General features: G+C 50.1%; 1 protein-coding gene and 1 long non-coding RNA gene across 3 annotated transcripts in view; one reads left to right on the forward strand and one right to left on the reverse strand.

The window, feature by feature from the left end:
- Positions 1-897: 897 nt before the first annotated feature.
- LOC138642521 (uncharacterized) lies at positions 898-8,326 on the reverse strand. Of its 2 annotated transcripts, XR_011314053.1 has the most exons (3): positions 8,229-8,326; positions 2,478-2,605; positions 898-1,728 (listed from the first exon to the last, which is right to left on the reverse strand). It is a non-coding gene; the product is annotated as an uncharacterized lncRNA (long non-coding RNA). The 2 variants fall into 2 exon arrangements; XR_011314052.1 differs by lacking the exon at positions 8,229-8,326 and having other exon boundaries at positions 2,478-4,073.
- Positions 8,020-17,638, forward strand: part of SLC22A23 (solute carrier family 22 member 23) — a 137,484-nt gene continuing 127,865 nt past the window's right edge. The window contains exon 1 of the mRNA XM_069730725.1: positions 8,020-9,233. Within this exon, the coding sequence (XP_069586826.1) occupies positions 8,718-9,233 (516 nt within the window). The 5' untranslated portion in view covers positions 8,020-8,717. The remainder of the gene's footprint in view (positions 9,234-17,638) is intronic.

Below are 17,638 nucleotides of genomic sequence, written 5' to 3' on the forward strand. Positions count from 1 at the left end.
AATGTGGTAGTAGGCCCCTGTACATGGTCATATTGCGCTTCCTTTTAGTACATAACTGTAATAGGCCTGTTATTAACCCCTTCCAGTAGGAGCCAATTTTTGTCTTTGTGCTTTCATTTTTCCCCTCTTCTTCTAAGGCTGCCATCACACTAGCAGTATTTGGTCAGTATTTTACCTCAGTATTTGTAAGCCAAAACCAGGAGTGGAACAAATAGAGGAAAAGTATAATAGAAATATATGCACCACTTCTGTATTTATCACCCACTCCTGGTTTTGGCTTACAAATACTGATGTAAAATACTGACCAAATACTGCTAGTGTGACGGCAGCCTCAGAGTCATAAATGTAGTCATTTGTCTCCTAACATAGACGTATTGTTTTTTTTGTGGGACAAGTTGTAGCTTAGAATGACACCATTCATTTCAAGTCGGAGGAAATGGTGAAAAAAAACGTAATTCTGCTATTGTCTCTATAGCGTTCATTTTAGAGTAAAAATTACCTGACCCCATAATTCTTCAGGCAAGTATAATTACGGTGATACCAAACTTTTATAAATGTTTTTTATTGTAGAATGAATGGCTTACAAAATTCTGAAGTTTGAAAACAAAAAATTGATTTGTCGCTATTTTCTGAGACCCCCAACTTTTTAGTATTTTCCCTTCAATGAACCTGTGTGTGGACTTTTTTTTGTATGTGCCGAGCAGTCGTTTGGTTGATAGTACCATTTGGGCACAGATGGGATATTTATGTGTTTTGTATTGCATTTTTTAGAGGCGGTGCGGCGACCAAAAAATGGCAATTCTGCTTTTTTTATTTGCTTTTTTCCTTTCTTTGCGTTTACCTTTTGAATAAAATAATTTTAGATTTGGACATATCAAACGTACATAGGCACAACAATATCACATAAGCTTTTATTTTTTTGTAGGTCATTGATTGGCTGCAAAGGCAATGTGTCAAGAATGCCAGAAGAGAAGGTGAAGACAACAGCTGGGGACCTGGCCACCAGGTTGGAGGAGCAGTGAAGGATTGGCAAATCAGTTGGTGCTGTTAAGAATCTTGATAGCACACTTGGGCCATATCTAATGTAAAAGAGGTGCAAAACCCCTTTAAACCCTCTACCGATTCACTACACCCCTCCATGTATAAATAAAAGTTTATTACAACTGCATCTAGCCAAATTAGTTCTCATGCTTCGCACTGACGAGGGCCAACAGCCCGAAACCCCGTGTCTGCAAATTGAGATACTGATTTGGCTTTTATCCCAAGTCATATTAAAAGACTCGTTAAAGGGTTGATTGTGACTTGTATGATCGCTACTTCCAATAGATGGCGCTATAGAGGTCAAGTCCTCGCTTTCTCTGAAGAGGCAATTTGCATACATATAAACAGTCATTTGAATGGAAATTCTCTTTACAGCAAATTTAAAGGCTTTCCTTCTCCTGTAACCACTAACTCCCTCAAACAAAGCCGATTTATAATGATCACAATGTTGGTTTCACCATGGCGTAATCCAGGCCTCTGGTGCCTGCTGTTCACACGGTGCGCTGGGTTGTTCACACGGTGCGCTGGGTTCTCCATCTTCACTGACGTCTTGTGCATTAGGCATTTTAATGAACCTGCAATACAAAAGTGCTGGACACATCCACATATGTAGGGTCAGCATTCTGTAATCTCACGATGCCACGAGGGAATGTGGTTTACTGATGCCGATAGATCTTGTGAACAAGTCTGCACAAAAAACCACAAACACATGTCCGACCTTAAAAACCCTAGTGAACTTTGTGAAAGTAAAAATTCATGACTGCGGTAGTTTCACTTCATTTCACATCATGACACAGATTTTAATTGTAATAAATTTGCTTCTGTCAAAACTATGTTATAGCAAAAATAACAGAAATATTGTAATTATCTAAATTAAGACGATACATGCAAATATTAAAACATAATAGATTTTATTAAATATAATTTTAAAATGTAATAAAATACCAAATTAAGCTACCAGAGCCACACAAAAAAGAACACATTGACGAGAAAACCTATGGACAATACCAAAAAATTATATTACAGGTATGATTTGAAAAATATTATTGCCAAAAAACATGAAACACGTGCGCACCTATATATAAATAATTAACCTGACATGACAAATCTATGAAGAGCAAATGATCATAAAGTATTGGTATTTTATTACATAATTTTAAAATTATATTTAATAAAATCTATTATGTTTTAATATTTGCATGTACCGTCTTTCCTACACTTGATTGAAGTGGTAGTGTGTATTCAGCGTTGTTTTGACGTTTTTTGCGAAAAATTTTTTTCAAGACTGTGTTCAATAATTATTTAAATAAGCAGAATATAAAACCGAAAACGGAAACGTATGTTACAAACTCAGGAGACCACTCGCCGTTGGGGACACCAGGACGTGGCGGCTATGGTGCCCATTATTCGGGGACCCCCTCCCCTCAAATACTCACCTCTCATCGCAGCTCCAGCATCCTCTGAATCTGTGACATCTCATTGTAGAGGGAGCAATGACGTCTCTACAGCACGTCCTGAGCACTGCAGAGTCAGAAGATACTGAGGAGACCGGACCTGTGGGGAACTGGAGAAGTATTTGATTTCTTTTTATGTATGCAACATTATATGGGGGCCATTATACTGTATGGAGCAATACATGGGGCCATTATACTGTATGGAGCAATATATGGGGCCATTATACTGTATGCAGCATTATATGGGGGCCGTTATATACTGTATGCAGTATATGGGGGCCGTTATATACTGTAAGGAGCATTATATGGGGGCCATTATACTGTATGGAGCATTATATGGGGGCCATTATACTGTATGGAGCAATATATGGGGGCCATTATACTGTATGGAGTAATATATGGGGGCCATTATACTGAATGGAGCATAATATGGGACCAATATATTGTATAGAGTTTATATATGGGTTCATTATACTGTATGGAGCATTATATTGGGGCCATTATACTGTATGGAGCATTATATGGGGGCCATTATACTGTATGGAGCAATATATGGGGCCATTATACTGTATGCAGCATTATATGGGGGCCATTATATACTGTATGCAGCATATGGGGGCCGTTATATACGGTAAGGAGCATTATATGGGGGCCATTATACTGTATGGAGCATTATATGGGGGCCGTTATATACTGTATGGAGCATTATATGGGGGCCGTTATATACTGTATGGAGCATTATATGGGGGCCGTTATATACTGTATGACTGTATGCAGCATTATATGTGGGCCATTATATACTGTATGCAGCATTATATGGGGGCCATTATATACTGTATGGAGCATTATATGTGGGCCATTATATACTGTATGGATCATTATTTGGGGGCCATTATACTGTATGCAGCATTATATGGGGGCTGTTATATACTGTATGCAGCATTATATGGGGGCCATTATATACTGTATGGAGCATTATATGGGGGCCATTATACTGTATGGAGCAATATATGGGGCACTATATACTGTATGCAGCATTATATGGGGGCCATTATATACTGTATGGAGCATTATATGGGGGCCATTATATACTGTATGGAGCATTATATGGGGGCCATTATATACTGTATGGAGCAATATATGGGGCCTTATATACTGTATGCAGCATTATATGGGGGCCATTATATACTGTATGGAGCATTATATGGTGGCCATTATACTGTATGGCGCAATATATGGGGCCTTATATACTGTATGCAGCATTATATGGGGGCCATGATATACTGTATGGAGCATTATATGGGGGCCGTTATATACTGTATGGAGCATTATATGGGGGCCGTTATATACTGTATGACTGTATGCAGCATTATATGTGGGCCATTATATACTGTATGCAGCATTATATGGGGGCCATTATATACTGTATGGAGCATTATATGTGGGCCATTATATACTGTATGGATCATTATATGGGGGCCATTATACTGTATGCAGCATTATATGGGGGCTGTTATATACTGTATGCAGCATTATATGGGGGCCATTATATACTGTATGGAGCATTATATGGGGGCCATTATACTGTATGGAGCAATATATGGGGCACTATATACTGTATGCAGCATTATATGGGGGCCATTATATACTGTATGGAGCATTATATGGGGGCCATTATATACTGTATGGAGTATTATATGGGGGCCATTATATACTGTATGGAGCAATATATGGGGCCTTATATACTGTATGCAGCATTATATGGGGGCCATTATATACTGTATGGAGCATTATATGGTGGCCATTATACTGTATGGCGCAATATATGGGGCCTTATATACTGTATGCAGCATTATATGGGGGCCATTATATACTGTATGGAGCATTATATGGGGGCCATTATACTGTATGGAGCAATATATGGGGCACTATATACTGTATGCAGCATTATATGGGGGCCATTATATACTGTATGGAGCATTATATGGGGGCCATTATATACTGTATGGAGCATTATATGGGGGCCATTATATACTGTATGGAGCAATATATGGGGCCTTATATACTGTATGCAGCATTATATGGGGGCCATTATATACTGTATGGAGCATTATATGGGGGCCGTTATATACTGTATGGAGCATTATATGTGGGCCATTATATACTGTATGCAGCATTATATGGGGGCCATTATATACTGTATGGAGCATTATATGTGGGCCATTATATACTGTATGGATCATTATATGGGGGCCATTATACTGTATGCAGCATTATATGGGGGCTGTTATATACTGTATGCAGCATTATATGGGGGCCATTATATACTGTATGGAGCATTATATGGGGGCCATTATACTGTATGGAGCAATATATGGGGCACTATATACTGTATGCAGCATTATATGGGGGCCATTATATACTGTATGGAGCATTATATGGGGGCCATTATATACTGTATGGAGTATTATATGGGGGCCATTATATACTGTATGGAGCAATATATGGGGCCTTATATACTGTATGCAGCATTATATGGGGGCCATTATATACTGTGTGGAGCATTATATGGTGGCCATTATACTGTATGGCGCAATATATGGGGCCTTATATACTGTATGCAGCATTATATGGGGGCCATGATATACTGTATGGAGCATTATATGGGGGCCATGATATACTGTATGGAGCATTATATGGGGGCCATTATATACTGTATGGAGCATTATATGGGGGCCATTATATACTGTATGGAGCATTATATGGGGGCCATTATATACTGTATGGAGCATTATATGGGGGCCATTATATACTGTATGGAGCATTATATGGGGGCCATTATATACTGTATGGAGCATTATATGGGGGCCATTATATACTGTATGGAGCAATATATGGGGCCTTATATACTGTATGCAGCATTATATGGGGGCCATGATATACTGTATGGAGCATTATATGGGGGCCATGATATACTGTATGGAGCATTATATGGGGGCCATGATATACTGTATGGAGCATTATATGGGGGCCATTATATACTGTATGCAACATTATATGGGGGCCATTAATACTGTATGCAACATTATATGGGGGCCATTATATACTGTATGCAGAATTATATGGGGGCCATTATACTGTATAGAGTTTATATGTGGGTTCATTATACTGTATGGCGCAATATACAGGGCCTATAGTAGTGCAAGGAGGACTATACTGTCCAGTACATTGTACTATTGATATAAGTACTATATGGCACTATTTCTGGTTACTAGACAGCACTATAGATATAAGTACTATATGGCAGTATTAGTCCGGTCACTAGATAACACTATAGACGTATGTACTGTACGGAACTATTAGCCTGGGCACTACATTAACATAGCACTATAGATTTAGGTAATGTATGATAGGCTGTTAGATAAAGGTCCTGTATGGTGCTTAGTCTGGGCACTAAATAGCACTGTAGCTATAGGGAGAGTGTTCACACCTAGGAAGGGGGCTGCGGGTTCTCCCGCGGGTTTTCCCGCAGCGGATTTGATAAATCTGCAGGGCAAACCCGCTGCGGTTATCCCTGCAGATTTATCGCGGTTTGTGTTGCGGGTTCCACTGCGGGATTTACTCCTACTATTGATGCCGCATATGCAGCATCAATAGTAATGATAAAAATAATGATATACTCACCCTCTGACGTCCCGATCTCCTTGGCGCTGCAGGCGGCGGTCCGGTTCCAAAGATGCTGTGCGAGAAGGACCTTCGTGACATCACGGTCATGTGACTGCGACGTCACCGCAGGTCCTGGTCGCATAGCAAACCTGAGACCGGACGGCCGCGTGCAGCGCTGAGGAGATCGGGACGTCAGAGGGTGAGTATATCATGATTTTTTATTTTAATTCTTTTTTTTTTTACACAAATATGGTTCCCGGGGCCTGGAGGAGAGTCTCCTCTCCTCCACCCCGGGTACCACCCGCACATTATCCGCTTACTTCCCGCATGGTGGGCACAGCCCCATGCGGGAAGTAAGCGGATCAATGCATTTCTATGGGTGCAGAATCGCTGCGATTCTGCACAAAGAAGTAGGTAAAGAAGCTGCGGAGACACCATCACGTGTTTCTCGACGCAAGCAGTGAATAGCCAGGCCTTTCCCCGGGAAGGAAGAACCACGGGAAGGGCAGCATCCTATGAAGGAAAGCCACCTATGCCAAGCATGGTATCCATCCACAGACAGCTGTTTCGGGGTGTTTGCCCCTCATCAGTGTGGAGTAGGAATCTGGCTATTAGGAGCAGTGCCTAGTAAAAAGGCTATAAAGGCACAGATGATTGGCCTCGGGGAGACCAAAACATCCAACACTGCGGAGACACCATCACGTGTTTCTCAACGCAGTGATTCCAGAACACTGCCCCCATCCCTTATGGGAAATATGCAGATGCATGTAAAGAAGCTGCGGAGACACCATCACGTGTTTCTCGACGCAAGCAGTGAATAGCCAGGCCTTTCCCCGGGAAGGAAGAACCACGGGAAGGGCAGCATCCTATGAAGGAAAGCCACCTATGCCAAGCATGGTATCCATCCACAGACATCTTCCTTCCCGGGGAAAGGCTGGCTATTCACTGCTTGCGTCGAGAAACACGTGATGGTGTCTCCGCAGCTTCTTTACCTGCATCTGCATATTTCCCATAAGGGATGGGGCAGTGTTCTGGAATCACTGTGTTGAGAAACACGTGATGGTGTTTCCGCGGTGTTGGATGTTTTGGTCTCCCCGAGGCCAATCATCTGTGCCTTTTCTGCACAAAGAAGTGACATGCAGTTCCCACGCGGTTTTTCCCACAGCATGTGCACAGCGGTTTGCGGTTTCCATAGGGTTTACATGTTACTGTAAATGCAATGGAAACTGCAGCGGCAAAATCACTGCGGTTCCGCAGTAAAAACCGCAAAGTGTGAACATGGCCTAAGTCTGGCACTACATGTATATAGGTACTGTACTGCACTGTTAGTTTGGGCACATGACACCTATATGGCTGTGACACGGGCACTCTAGTCTGAGCCCCATGTGCCACCATTACTATGGGCACTGTTCTGTCACTAAGGACTCCAATGTCTACAATACGTGGGCGCCTGTATATCCCGGGTATTGTCCCCGCCGCACAAAGTGTCCAGTCGGCTCCCCGTACAGACCCCCTGTGCCGACCAGCCGGCTCCCTATGCAGACCCCGTACAGACCCCCTGTGCCGACCAGCCGGCTCCCTATGCAGACCCCCTGTCCTGACCAGCCGCCTCCCTATGCAGACCCCGTCCCTCAGTCCCTGTGCAGTCCAGCCGGCTCCCCGTACAGCCCCCTGTGCCGACCAGCCAGATTCCTATGCAGACCCCGTCCCCCTGTGCCGACCAGCTGGCTCCCTATGCAGACCCCGTCCCTCAGTACCTGTGCCAACCAGCCGACTCCCTATGCAGACCCCGTCCCTCAGTGCCTGTGCCAACCAGCCGACTCCCTATGCAGACCCCGTCCCTCATTCCCTGTGCCAACCAGCCGGCTCCCCGTACAGACCCCCTGTGCCAACCAGCCGGCTCCCTATGCAGACCCCGTCCCTCAGTCCCTATGCAGACCCCCTGTCCCGACCAGCCGGCTCCCTATGCAGACCCCGTCCCGACCAGCCGGCTCCCTATGCAGACCCCGTCCCTCAGTCCCTGTGCCGACTAGCCGGCTCCCGTCCCTCCTGTGCCGCCGCCGCTACCTGGCGCTCCCGGGGGAGGGCTCGCCGGAGCCAGCGCTGCAGGTTGGCTTTTGTGGATACTTCCGGGGGGCGGTAATTAGGAAGGAGAGGGAAGAGCTGTCATGTATGCGGAGGCTCAGCAGCAGCGCTGACTGGACCGGTGGGATGATACACGTTGTCTCCCGGGAGGACGGCTCCATTGTGTTACCTTCGGGCTCCCGGCCGCGTCTGTCCTCCACTGCCCTCAGTCACAGCCGCTGAGGACGACGCCACATTTTCTGCGCATCACGTGTGTCCAGGCGGCTGTTCCCGGATCCTTGGTGTGAGGACAGTGGCGGCTCCGCGCAGCGCCCGGGTCTGGTAGCAGCGTCCGGCACTCGGGCTGCCAGGAGGCGGTGAGTTCCTATCCCAGCACCAGCGGGCATCCCCACCTGGCAGCGCTGGGCTATGTGCTGACTGAGCGCAGGGTGATGGTCGCATGCGGCCACTGACCGGGAAGGAGGCGGCATCATGGCCACAGACCGAGACCCTGAATCCGGCTGGATGAGGGAGCCGGAGGCCGAGGAGAATGGCTCGGTGCTGCCGGCCTCCTGCACGGCTGTGCCCCGGTCCGAAGAGCTCCCCGAAGCCCCCGCATCCCCGGCCCAGCAGGGCTCCCGGTGCAGCCAGCTGCTGCTGGACTATGATGGCACCGTGCTGCCCTTCCTGGGCGGGCTGGGCTCCTTCCAGCGGCGGCTGGTGCTGCTCACCTGGATCCCCGCGCTGTTCCTCGCCTTCAGCCAGTTCTCGGACTTCTTCATGCTGGACCAACCTGACCGATGGTGCAAGACGAACGTCAGCAGCCGGACCGGGAGCCCCCCGCACAATGACAGCTCGCCGGCCCCCGAGGTGATGCTCCTGCTGCCGCCGCCACAGCTGCCCACCACCCCGTCACCTGGCGTCCTGTCCCCCCATAACGATTCATGCCTGTGCCACGAGTGGTCCTACCAGATCCACGCCGGACTCGTGCAGAACGTGGTCAGCAAGGTAAGAAGGCGCAGCTGTCTGAGCGATGCGACATGTGTCTGAGCGATGCGACGTGTGTGCGATGTGTCTGAGCGATGCGACATGTGTGCGATGTGTCTGAGCGATGCGACGTGTGTGCGATGTGTCTGAGCGATGCGACGTGTGTGCGATGTGTCTGAGCGATGCGACATGTGTGCCGTGTGTCTGAGCGATGCGACATGTGTCTGAGCGATGCGACGTGTGTGCGATGTGTCTGAGCGATGCGACATGTGTGCGATGTGTCTGAGCGATGCGACGTGTGTGCGATGTGTCTGAGCGATGCGACATGTGTGCGATGTGTCTGAGCGATGCGACATGTGTGCGATGTGTCTGAGCGATGCGACATGTGTGCCGTGTGTCTGAGCGATGCGACATGTGTCTGAGCGATGCGACGTGTGTGCGATGTGTCTGAGCGATGCGACATGTGTCTGAGCGATGCGACGTGTGTGCGATGTGTCTGAGCGATGCGACATGTGTGCGATGTGTCTGAGCGATGCGACATGTGTCTGAGCGATGCGACGTGTGTGCCGTGTGTCTGAGCGATGCGACATGTGTGCGATGTGTCTGAGCGATGCGACATGTGTCTGAGCGATGCGACGTGTGTGCCGTGTGTCTGAGCGATGCGACGTGTGTGCGATGTGTCTGAGCGATGCGACATGTGTGCCGTGTGTCTGAGCGATGCGACATGTGTCTGAGCGATGCGACGTGTGTGCGATGTGTCTGAGCGATGCGACGTGTGCCGTGTGTCTGAGCGATGCGACATGTGTCTGAGCGATGCGACGTGTGTGCGATGTGTCTGAGCGATGCGACATGTGTGCCGTGTGTCTGAGCGATGCGACGTGTGTGCGATGTGTCTGAGCGATGCGACATGTGTGCCGTGTGTCTGAGCGATGCGACATGTGTGCCGTGTGTCTGAGCGATGCGACGTGTGTGCGATTGGTCTGAGCGATGCGACGTGTGTGCGATTGGTCTGAGCGATTTGACGTGTGTGCCGTGTGTCTGAGCGATGCGACGTGTGCCGTGTGTCTGAGCGATGCGACGTGTGTGCGATTGGTCTGAGCGATGCGACGTGTGTGCGATTGGTCTGAGCGATGCGACATGTGTGCCGTGTGTCTGAGCGATGCGACGTGTGTGCCGTGTGTCTGAGCGATGCGACGTGTGTGCCGTGTGTCTGAGCGATGCGACGTGTGTGCGATTGGTCTGAGCGATGCGACATGTGTCTGAGCGATGCGACATGTGTCTGAGCGATGCGACATGTGTCTGAGCGATGCGACATGTGTCTGAGCGATGCGACATGTGTCTGAGCGATGCGACATGTGTCTGAGCGATGCGACATGTGTCTGAGCGATGCGACATGTGTCTGAGCGATGCGACATGTGTCTGAGCGATGCGACATGTGTCTGAGCGATGCGACATGTGTCTGAGCGATGCGACATGTGTCTGAGCGATGCGACGTGTGTGCCATGTGTCTGAGCGATGCGACGTGTGTGCCGTGTGTCTGAGCGATGCGACGTGTGTGCCGTGTGTCTGAGCGATGCGACGTGTGTGCCGTGTGTCTGAGCGATGCGACGTGTGTGCCGTGTGTCTGAGCGATGCGACGTGTGTGCGATTGGTCTGAGCGATGCGACGTGTGTGCCGTGTGTCTGAGCGATGCGACGTGTGTGCCGTGTGTCTGAGCGATGCGACGTGTGTGCCGTGTGTCTGAGCGATGCGACGTGTGTCTGAGCGATGCGACGTGTGTGCGATTGGTCTGAGCGATGCGACATGTGTCTGAGCGATGCGACATGTGTCTGAGCGATGCGACATGTGTCTGAGCGATGCAACATGTGTCTGAGCGATGCGACCTGTGTGCGATTGGTCTGAGCGATGCGACATGTGTCTGAGCGATGCGACGTGTGTGCCGTGTGTCTGAGCGATGCGACATGTGTGCGATTGGTCTGAGCGATGCGACATGTGTCTGAGCGATGCGACATGTGTGCGATTGGTCTGAGCGATGCGACATGTGTCTGAGCGATGCGACATGTGTGCGATTGGTCTGAGCGATGCGACATGTGTCTGAGCGATGCGACATGTGTCTGAGCGATGCGACATGTGTCTGAGCGATGCGACATGTGTCTGAGCGATGCGACATGTGTCTGAGCGATGCGACATGTGTCTGAGCGATGCGACATGTGTCTGAGCGATGCGACGTGTGTGCCGTGTGTCTGAGCGATGCGACATGTGTGCGATTGGTCTGAGCGATGCGACATGTGTCTGAGCGATGCGACGTGTGTGCCGTGTGTCTGAGCGATGCGACATGTGTGCGATTGGTCTGAGCGATGCGACGTGTGTCTGAGCGATGCGACATGTGTGCGATTGGTCTGAGCGATGCGACGTGTCTGAGCGATGCGACGTGTGTGCCGTGTGTCTGAGCGATGCAACATGTGTGCGATTGGTCTGAGCGATGCGACATGTGTGCCGTGTGTCTGAGCGATGCGACATGTGTGCCGTGTGTCTGAGCGATGCGACGTGTGTGCCGTGTGTCTGAGCGATGCGACGTGTGTGCCGTGTGTCTGAGCGATGCGACGTGTGTGCCGTGTGTCTGAGCGATGCGACGTGTGTGCCGTGTGTCTGAGCGATGCGACGTGTGTGCCGTGTGTCTGAGCGATGCGACGTGTGTGCGATTGGTCTGAGCGATGCGACATGTGTCTGAGCGATGCGACATGTGTGCGATTGGTCTGAGCGATGCAACATGTGTCTGAGCGATGCGACGTGTGTGCCGTGTGTCTGAGCGATGCGACATGTGTGCGATTGGTCTGAGCGATGCGACATGTGTCTGAGCGATGCGACATGTGTCTGAGCGATGCGACCTGTGTGCTGTGTGTCTGAGCGATGCGACATGTGTGCCGTGTGTCTGAGCGATGCGACGTGTGTGCGATGTGTCTGAGCGATGCGACATGTGTGCCGTGTGTCTGAGCGATGCGACATGTGTGCCGTGTGTCTGAGCGATGCGACGTGTGTACCGTGTGTCTGAGCGATGCGACGTGTGTGCGATTGGTCTGAGCGATGCGACATGTGTGCCGTGTGTCTGAGCGATGCGACATGTGTGCCGTGTGTCTGAGCGATGCGACGTGTGTGCCGTGTGTCTGAGCGATGCGACGTGTGTGCCGTGTGTCTGAGCGATGCGACATGTGTGCCGTGTGTCTGAGCGATGCGACGTGTGTGCCGTGTGTCTGAGCGATGCGACGTGTGTGCCGTGTGTCTGAGCGATGCGACGTGTGTGCGATTGGTCTGAGCGATGCGACATGTGTCTGAGCGATGCGACATGTGTCTGAGCGATGCGACATGTGTCTGAGCGATGCGACATGTGTCTGAGCGATGCGACATGTGTCTGAGCGATGCGACATGTGTCTGAGCGATGCGACGTGTGTGCCGTGTGTATGAGCGATGCGACGTGTGTGCCGTGTGTCTGAGCGATGCGACGTGTGTGCCGTGTGTCTGAGCGATGCGACGTGTGTGCCGTGTGTCTGAGCGATGCGACGTGTGTGCCGTGTGTCTGAGCGATGCGACGTGTGTGCCGTGTGTCTGAGCGATGCGACGTGTGTGCCGTGTGTCTGAGCGATGCGACGTGTGTGCCGTGTGTCTGAGCGATGCGACGTGTGTGCCGTGTGTCTGAGCGATGCGACGTGTGTGCCGTGTGTCTGAGCGATGCGACGTGTGTGCCGTGTGTCTGAGCGATGCGACGTGTGTGCCGTGTGTCTGAGCGATGCGACGTGTGTGCCGTGTGTCTGAGCGATGCGACGTGTGTGCCGTGTGTCTGAGCGATGCGACGTGTGTGCCGTGTGTCTGAGCGATGCGACGTGTGTGCCGTGTGTCTGAGCGATGCGACGTGTGTGCGATTGGTCTGAGCGATGCGACGTGTGTGCGATTGGTCTGAGCGATGCGACGTGTGTGCGATTGGTCTGAGCGATGCGACATGTGTCTGAGCGATGCGACATGTGTCTGAGCGATGCGACATGTGTCTGAGCGATGCGACATGTGTCTGAGCGATGCGACCTGTGTGCGATTGGTCTGAGCGATGCGACATGTGTCTGAGCGATGCGACATGTGTCTGAGCGATGCGACATGTGTCTGAGCGATGCGACATGTGTCTGAGCGATGCGACATGTGTCTGAGCGATGCGACATGTGTCTGAGCGATGCGACCTGTGTGCGATTGGTCTGAGCGATGCGACATGTGTCTGAGCGATGCGACATGTGTCTGAGCGATGCGACATGTGTCTGAGCGATGCGACCTGTGTGCGATTGGTCTGAGCGATGCGACATGTGTCTGAGCGATGCGACGTGTGTGCCGTGTGTCTGAGCGATGCGACATGTGTGCGATTGGTCTGAGCGATGCGACATGTGTCTGAGCGATGCGACATGTGTGCGATTGGTCTGAGCGATGCGACATGTGTCTGAGCGATGCGACATGTGTCTGAGCGATGCGACATGTGTCTGAGCGATGCGACATGTGTCTGAGCGATGCGACATGTGTCTGAGCGATGCGACGTGTGTGCGATTGGTCTGAGCGATGCGACATGTGTCTGAGCGATGCGACGTGTGTGCCGTGTGTCTGAGCGATGCGACATTTGTGCGATTGGTCTGAGCGATGCGACATGTGTCTGAACGATGCGACATGTGTGCGATTGGTCTGAGCGATGCGACATGTGTCTGAGCGATGCGACATGTGTGCGATTGGTCTGAGCGATGCGACATGTGTCTGAGCGATGCGACCTGTGTGCGATTGGTCTGAGCGATGCGACATGTGTCTGAGCGATGCGACGTGTGTGCCGTGTGTCTGAGCGATGCGACATGTGTGCGATTGGTCTGAGCGATGCGACGTGTGTCTGAGCGATGCGACATGTGTGCGATTGGTCTGAGCGATGCGACATGTGTCTGAGCGATGCGACGTGTGTGCCGTGTGTCTGAGCGATGCGACATGTGTGCGATTGGTCTGAGCGATGCGACATGTGTGCGATTGGTCTGAGCGATGCGACTTGTGTCTGAGCGATGCGACATGTGTGCGATTGGTCTGAGCGATGCAACATGTGTCTGAGCGATGCGACGTGTGTGCCGTGTGTCTGAGCGATGCGACATGTGTGCGACATGTGTCTGAGCGATGCGACATGTGTCTGAGCGATGCGACATGTGTCTGAGCGATGCGACCTGTGTGCTGTGTGTCTGAGCGATGCGACATGTGTCTGAGCGATGCGACGTGTGTGTGCGGTGTGTCTGAGCGATGCGACGTGTGTGTGCGGTGTGTCTGAGCGATGCGACGTGTGTGTGCGGTGTGTCTGAGCCATGCGACGTGTGTGTGCGGTGTGTCTGAGCCATGCGACAGCCTTCCTGCTGGTGTATACGGGCGTTATATCCGAGCTGCATCCAGTGTATCCGATTATGTGCACCTTGTGTATCGGCTGCCGCCATATGTCCGGCACTCACTACATGGCTGTGGGTTACCTGTGGGGCGAGATCTCCTGGGAGACACCAGATTACCAACTCATAGGGAGATCTCCTGGCACACACCAGATTACCAGCTCATAGGGAGATCTCCTGGGAGACACCTGATAAGCAGCTCATGGGGAGATCTCCTGGCACACACCAGATTACCAACTCATAGGGAGATCTCCTGGCACACACCAGATTACCAGCTCATAGGGAGATCTCCTGGGAGACACCTGATAAGCAGCTCATGGGGAGATCTGGCACACACCTGATTACCAGCTCATGGGGAGATCTCCTGGCACACACCAGATTACCAGCTCATAGGGAGATCTCCTGGGAGAAATCTGATAACCAGCTCATGGGGAGATCTCCTGGCACACACCAGATTACCAGCTCAGGGGGAGATCTCCTGGCACACTCCAGGGTCACCAGCTCATGGGGAGATCTCCTGGCACACTCCAGGGTCACCAGCTCATGGGGAGATCTCCTGGCACACACCAGATTACCAGCTCACGGGGAGATCTCCTGGCACTCTGGGGTCACCAGCTCATGGGGAGATCTCCTGGCAAACTGCTGCTTGTAGAGAAATCTCCTGGTACATGCCAGGTCACTTCAACCCCCTGTCAGATCTCCTGACATAGTTTCCCCTACGTAGTGTACTACATAGAAACCTAGGGACTTTCTGACTCTGCAGTTTGATAGTGTATGTAGAAATTGTCCGTCCTCTTTCCCAAATTCCTGAGTGCCCGTGCTGCCCATCCAGTTAGTGGATTCAGAGGATTGGCGTGCGCTCGGTCTGATATCGAGGTGCAGTTGCTGTAATGGGGTATATGACCCCAAATCTGAGGCAACAGTAATTCACTGCACACTCTTATTTCATTGATGCAAAAAAATAGCTCTTGATTTGAGTGACAAAGTTTCGACCCCACCAGGGTCTTTTTCGCCAAGTCATGTTAGGTGGACAGCCACACAGGAGCCCCGAGAACCAGCAACATAGCACCGCACAGGCTGGGCGCAATATTCCTCCACTAAGAAACTTTCTCCTGCCTTCAACCACCTGAAGCAACTTAGCGAGAAAGACCCTGGTGGGGTCGAGATGTCTAAACTTTGTCGCTCAAACTCCGCTAAAATGTTGTCATCTCTATGATGGTCCATCACAGCTGAGCTGGTAGGTGCATTTTTGGCATGGGGTCAGTTCTGTAGGGTGGCTGGTATGCTATACCTGTCAGCACAATTATTCTGATGTGCATATTGATTTGGCAGTCGCTCGCCCTGTGGGGATAATACCTCTTGGTGTAAATGAGCCCTATTATATGAGCCCGAAATGTTCTGTATCGTTAGCATAAGTCATTTCTATGGATGTATCTGACCTGTTACTATACAGACAGCATATAATATTCACACATGCAAGCTATGGATCTATTCATACAGTTTTCATTTCTTTTGATTTTTAACCCTGAATCCAAGAAGTATCGTTTCTCCTTGCGGAGAGTGACATAAGCATGTCGAGGTGAGGAGACTTAAATCCACAATGCTCCTCTGGGAAATATGCAAATTGTCTCTTCAGAGAGGAAGAGAACTAGAACTCTAGTGCCACCTATTGGAAGTAGCAATCCTAACAGTCAATGTCGACCCTTTAATGAGCCTTGTCACATGACTTAGGATAATAGCCAAACCAGAATCTCAATTCGCAGACACTGTGTTTTGGGGTACTGCCCCTCGTCAGTGCAAAGCGGAGATCTGGTTTGGCTGATTGAGAGGCGTCTGACCGGAATCCAAGAAGTATTGTTTCTTCTTGCGGAGAGTGACCTGATAAGCATGTCGAGGTGAGGAGACTTAAAGCCGCAATGCTCCTCTGAGATTCTGGTTTGGCTATTATCCTAAGTCATGTCATTTCCCAGCCACGTAGTATACTGCCCAGCCACGTAGTATACTGCCCAGCCACGTAGTATACTGCCCAGCCACGTAGTATACTGCCCAGCCACGTAGTATATTGGCCAGTGACCTAAAATAACATATACTCACCTTAGTCCTGGCTCCTGTGTATGGTGAACGTGGCAGCTTCCGGTCCCAGGGTTGGTATGACTATGAGCGCAGGACCTGTGATGATGTCGCGGTCACATGACCGTGACGTCATGGCAGGTCCTTCTCGCGCAGGACCTGTGATGACGTCACATGACTGTGGCGTCATGGCAGGTCCTTCTCCCATAGCATCCTTAGCACCGGAACCTGCCTCCCATAGGGGTGGAGCCGCATATTCATTACTGTAATAAACGGCACCACGTGACCGCTCATACAGGAAGAGCTGCGACGCTGAGAGGATGCAAGCGCCGAGGGAGCTGGGTAAGTATTTTAATGCCAGCGGGCGGGCGCACAGGGTGTGGGAGGGGGCAGATTACCAGCAACTTTATTTTAAAAACAAAAATAAAAGATTATTCATTTCTTCTTTCCAGCGAACGCTGCTGGAGAGAAGAAATGAATGGGGCTTCAGCACCAGATGCAGGGGACAGCGCTTAACTGTAGCGCTGTCTCCTGCACGGTGCGTGTGGTACCCAGTCAGCACACGGATGCCGCACGTGTGCCACACTGCTGTGCCACGTGAGCACACGGACATGGATAATTCCGGTACCGATTTTTCCGGTACCGGAATTATCTGGATGTGTGAGACTGGCCTTAGACAGAAGCCGTCTTCAATTAGCGGTTCACTTTCTATGTGTAGTAAAATTGGGGACTAGTTACCAAGATTACATGTGTACTTCAATACCTCCAGTTCTACTAAAGCATAGGAAAAGCTACTACATCCTGTTCCTATATACAAAGTTGAGTTATTTTTCTAATTTAACAGTATAGTTCCTGTACAAATTTCATACTTTCACATATCAAAACTGTTTCCACATTATAGTGATGACAGATTTCCAAGTA

Source organism: Ranitomeya imitator, chromosome 6, assembly GCF_032444005.1.
Source record: "Ranitomeya imitator isolate aRanImi1 chromosome 6, aRanImi1.pri, whole genome shotgun sequence".
Classification (NCBI taxonomy): Eukaryota; Metazoa; Chordata; class Amphibia; order Anura; family Dendrobatidae; genus Ranitomeya; species Ranitomeya imitator.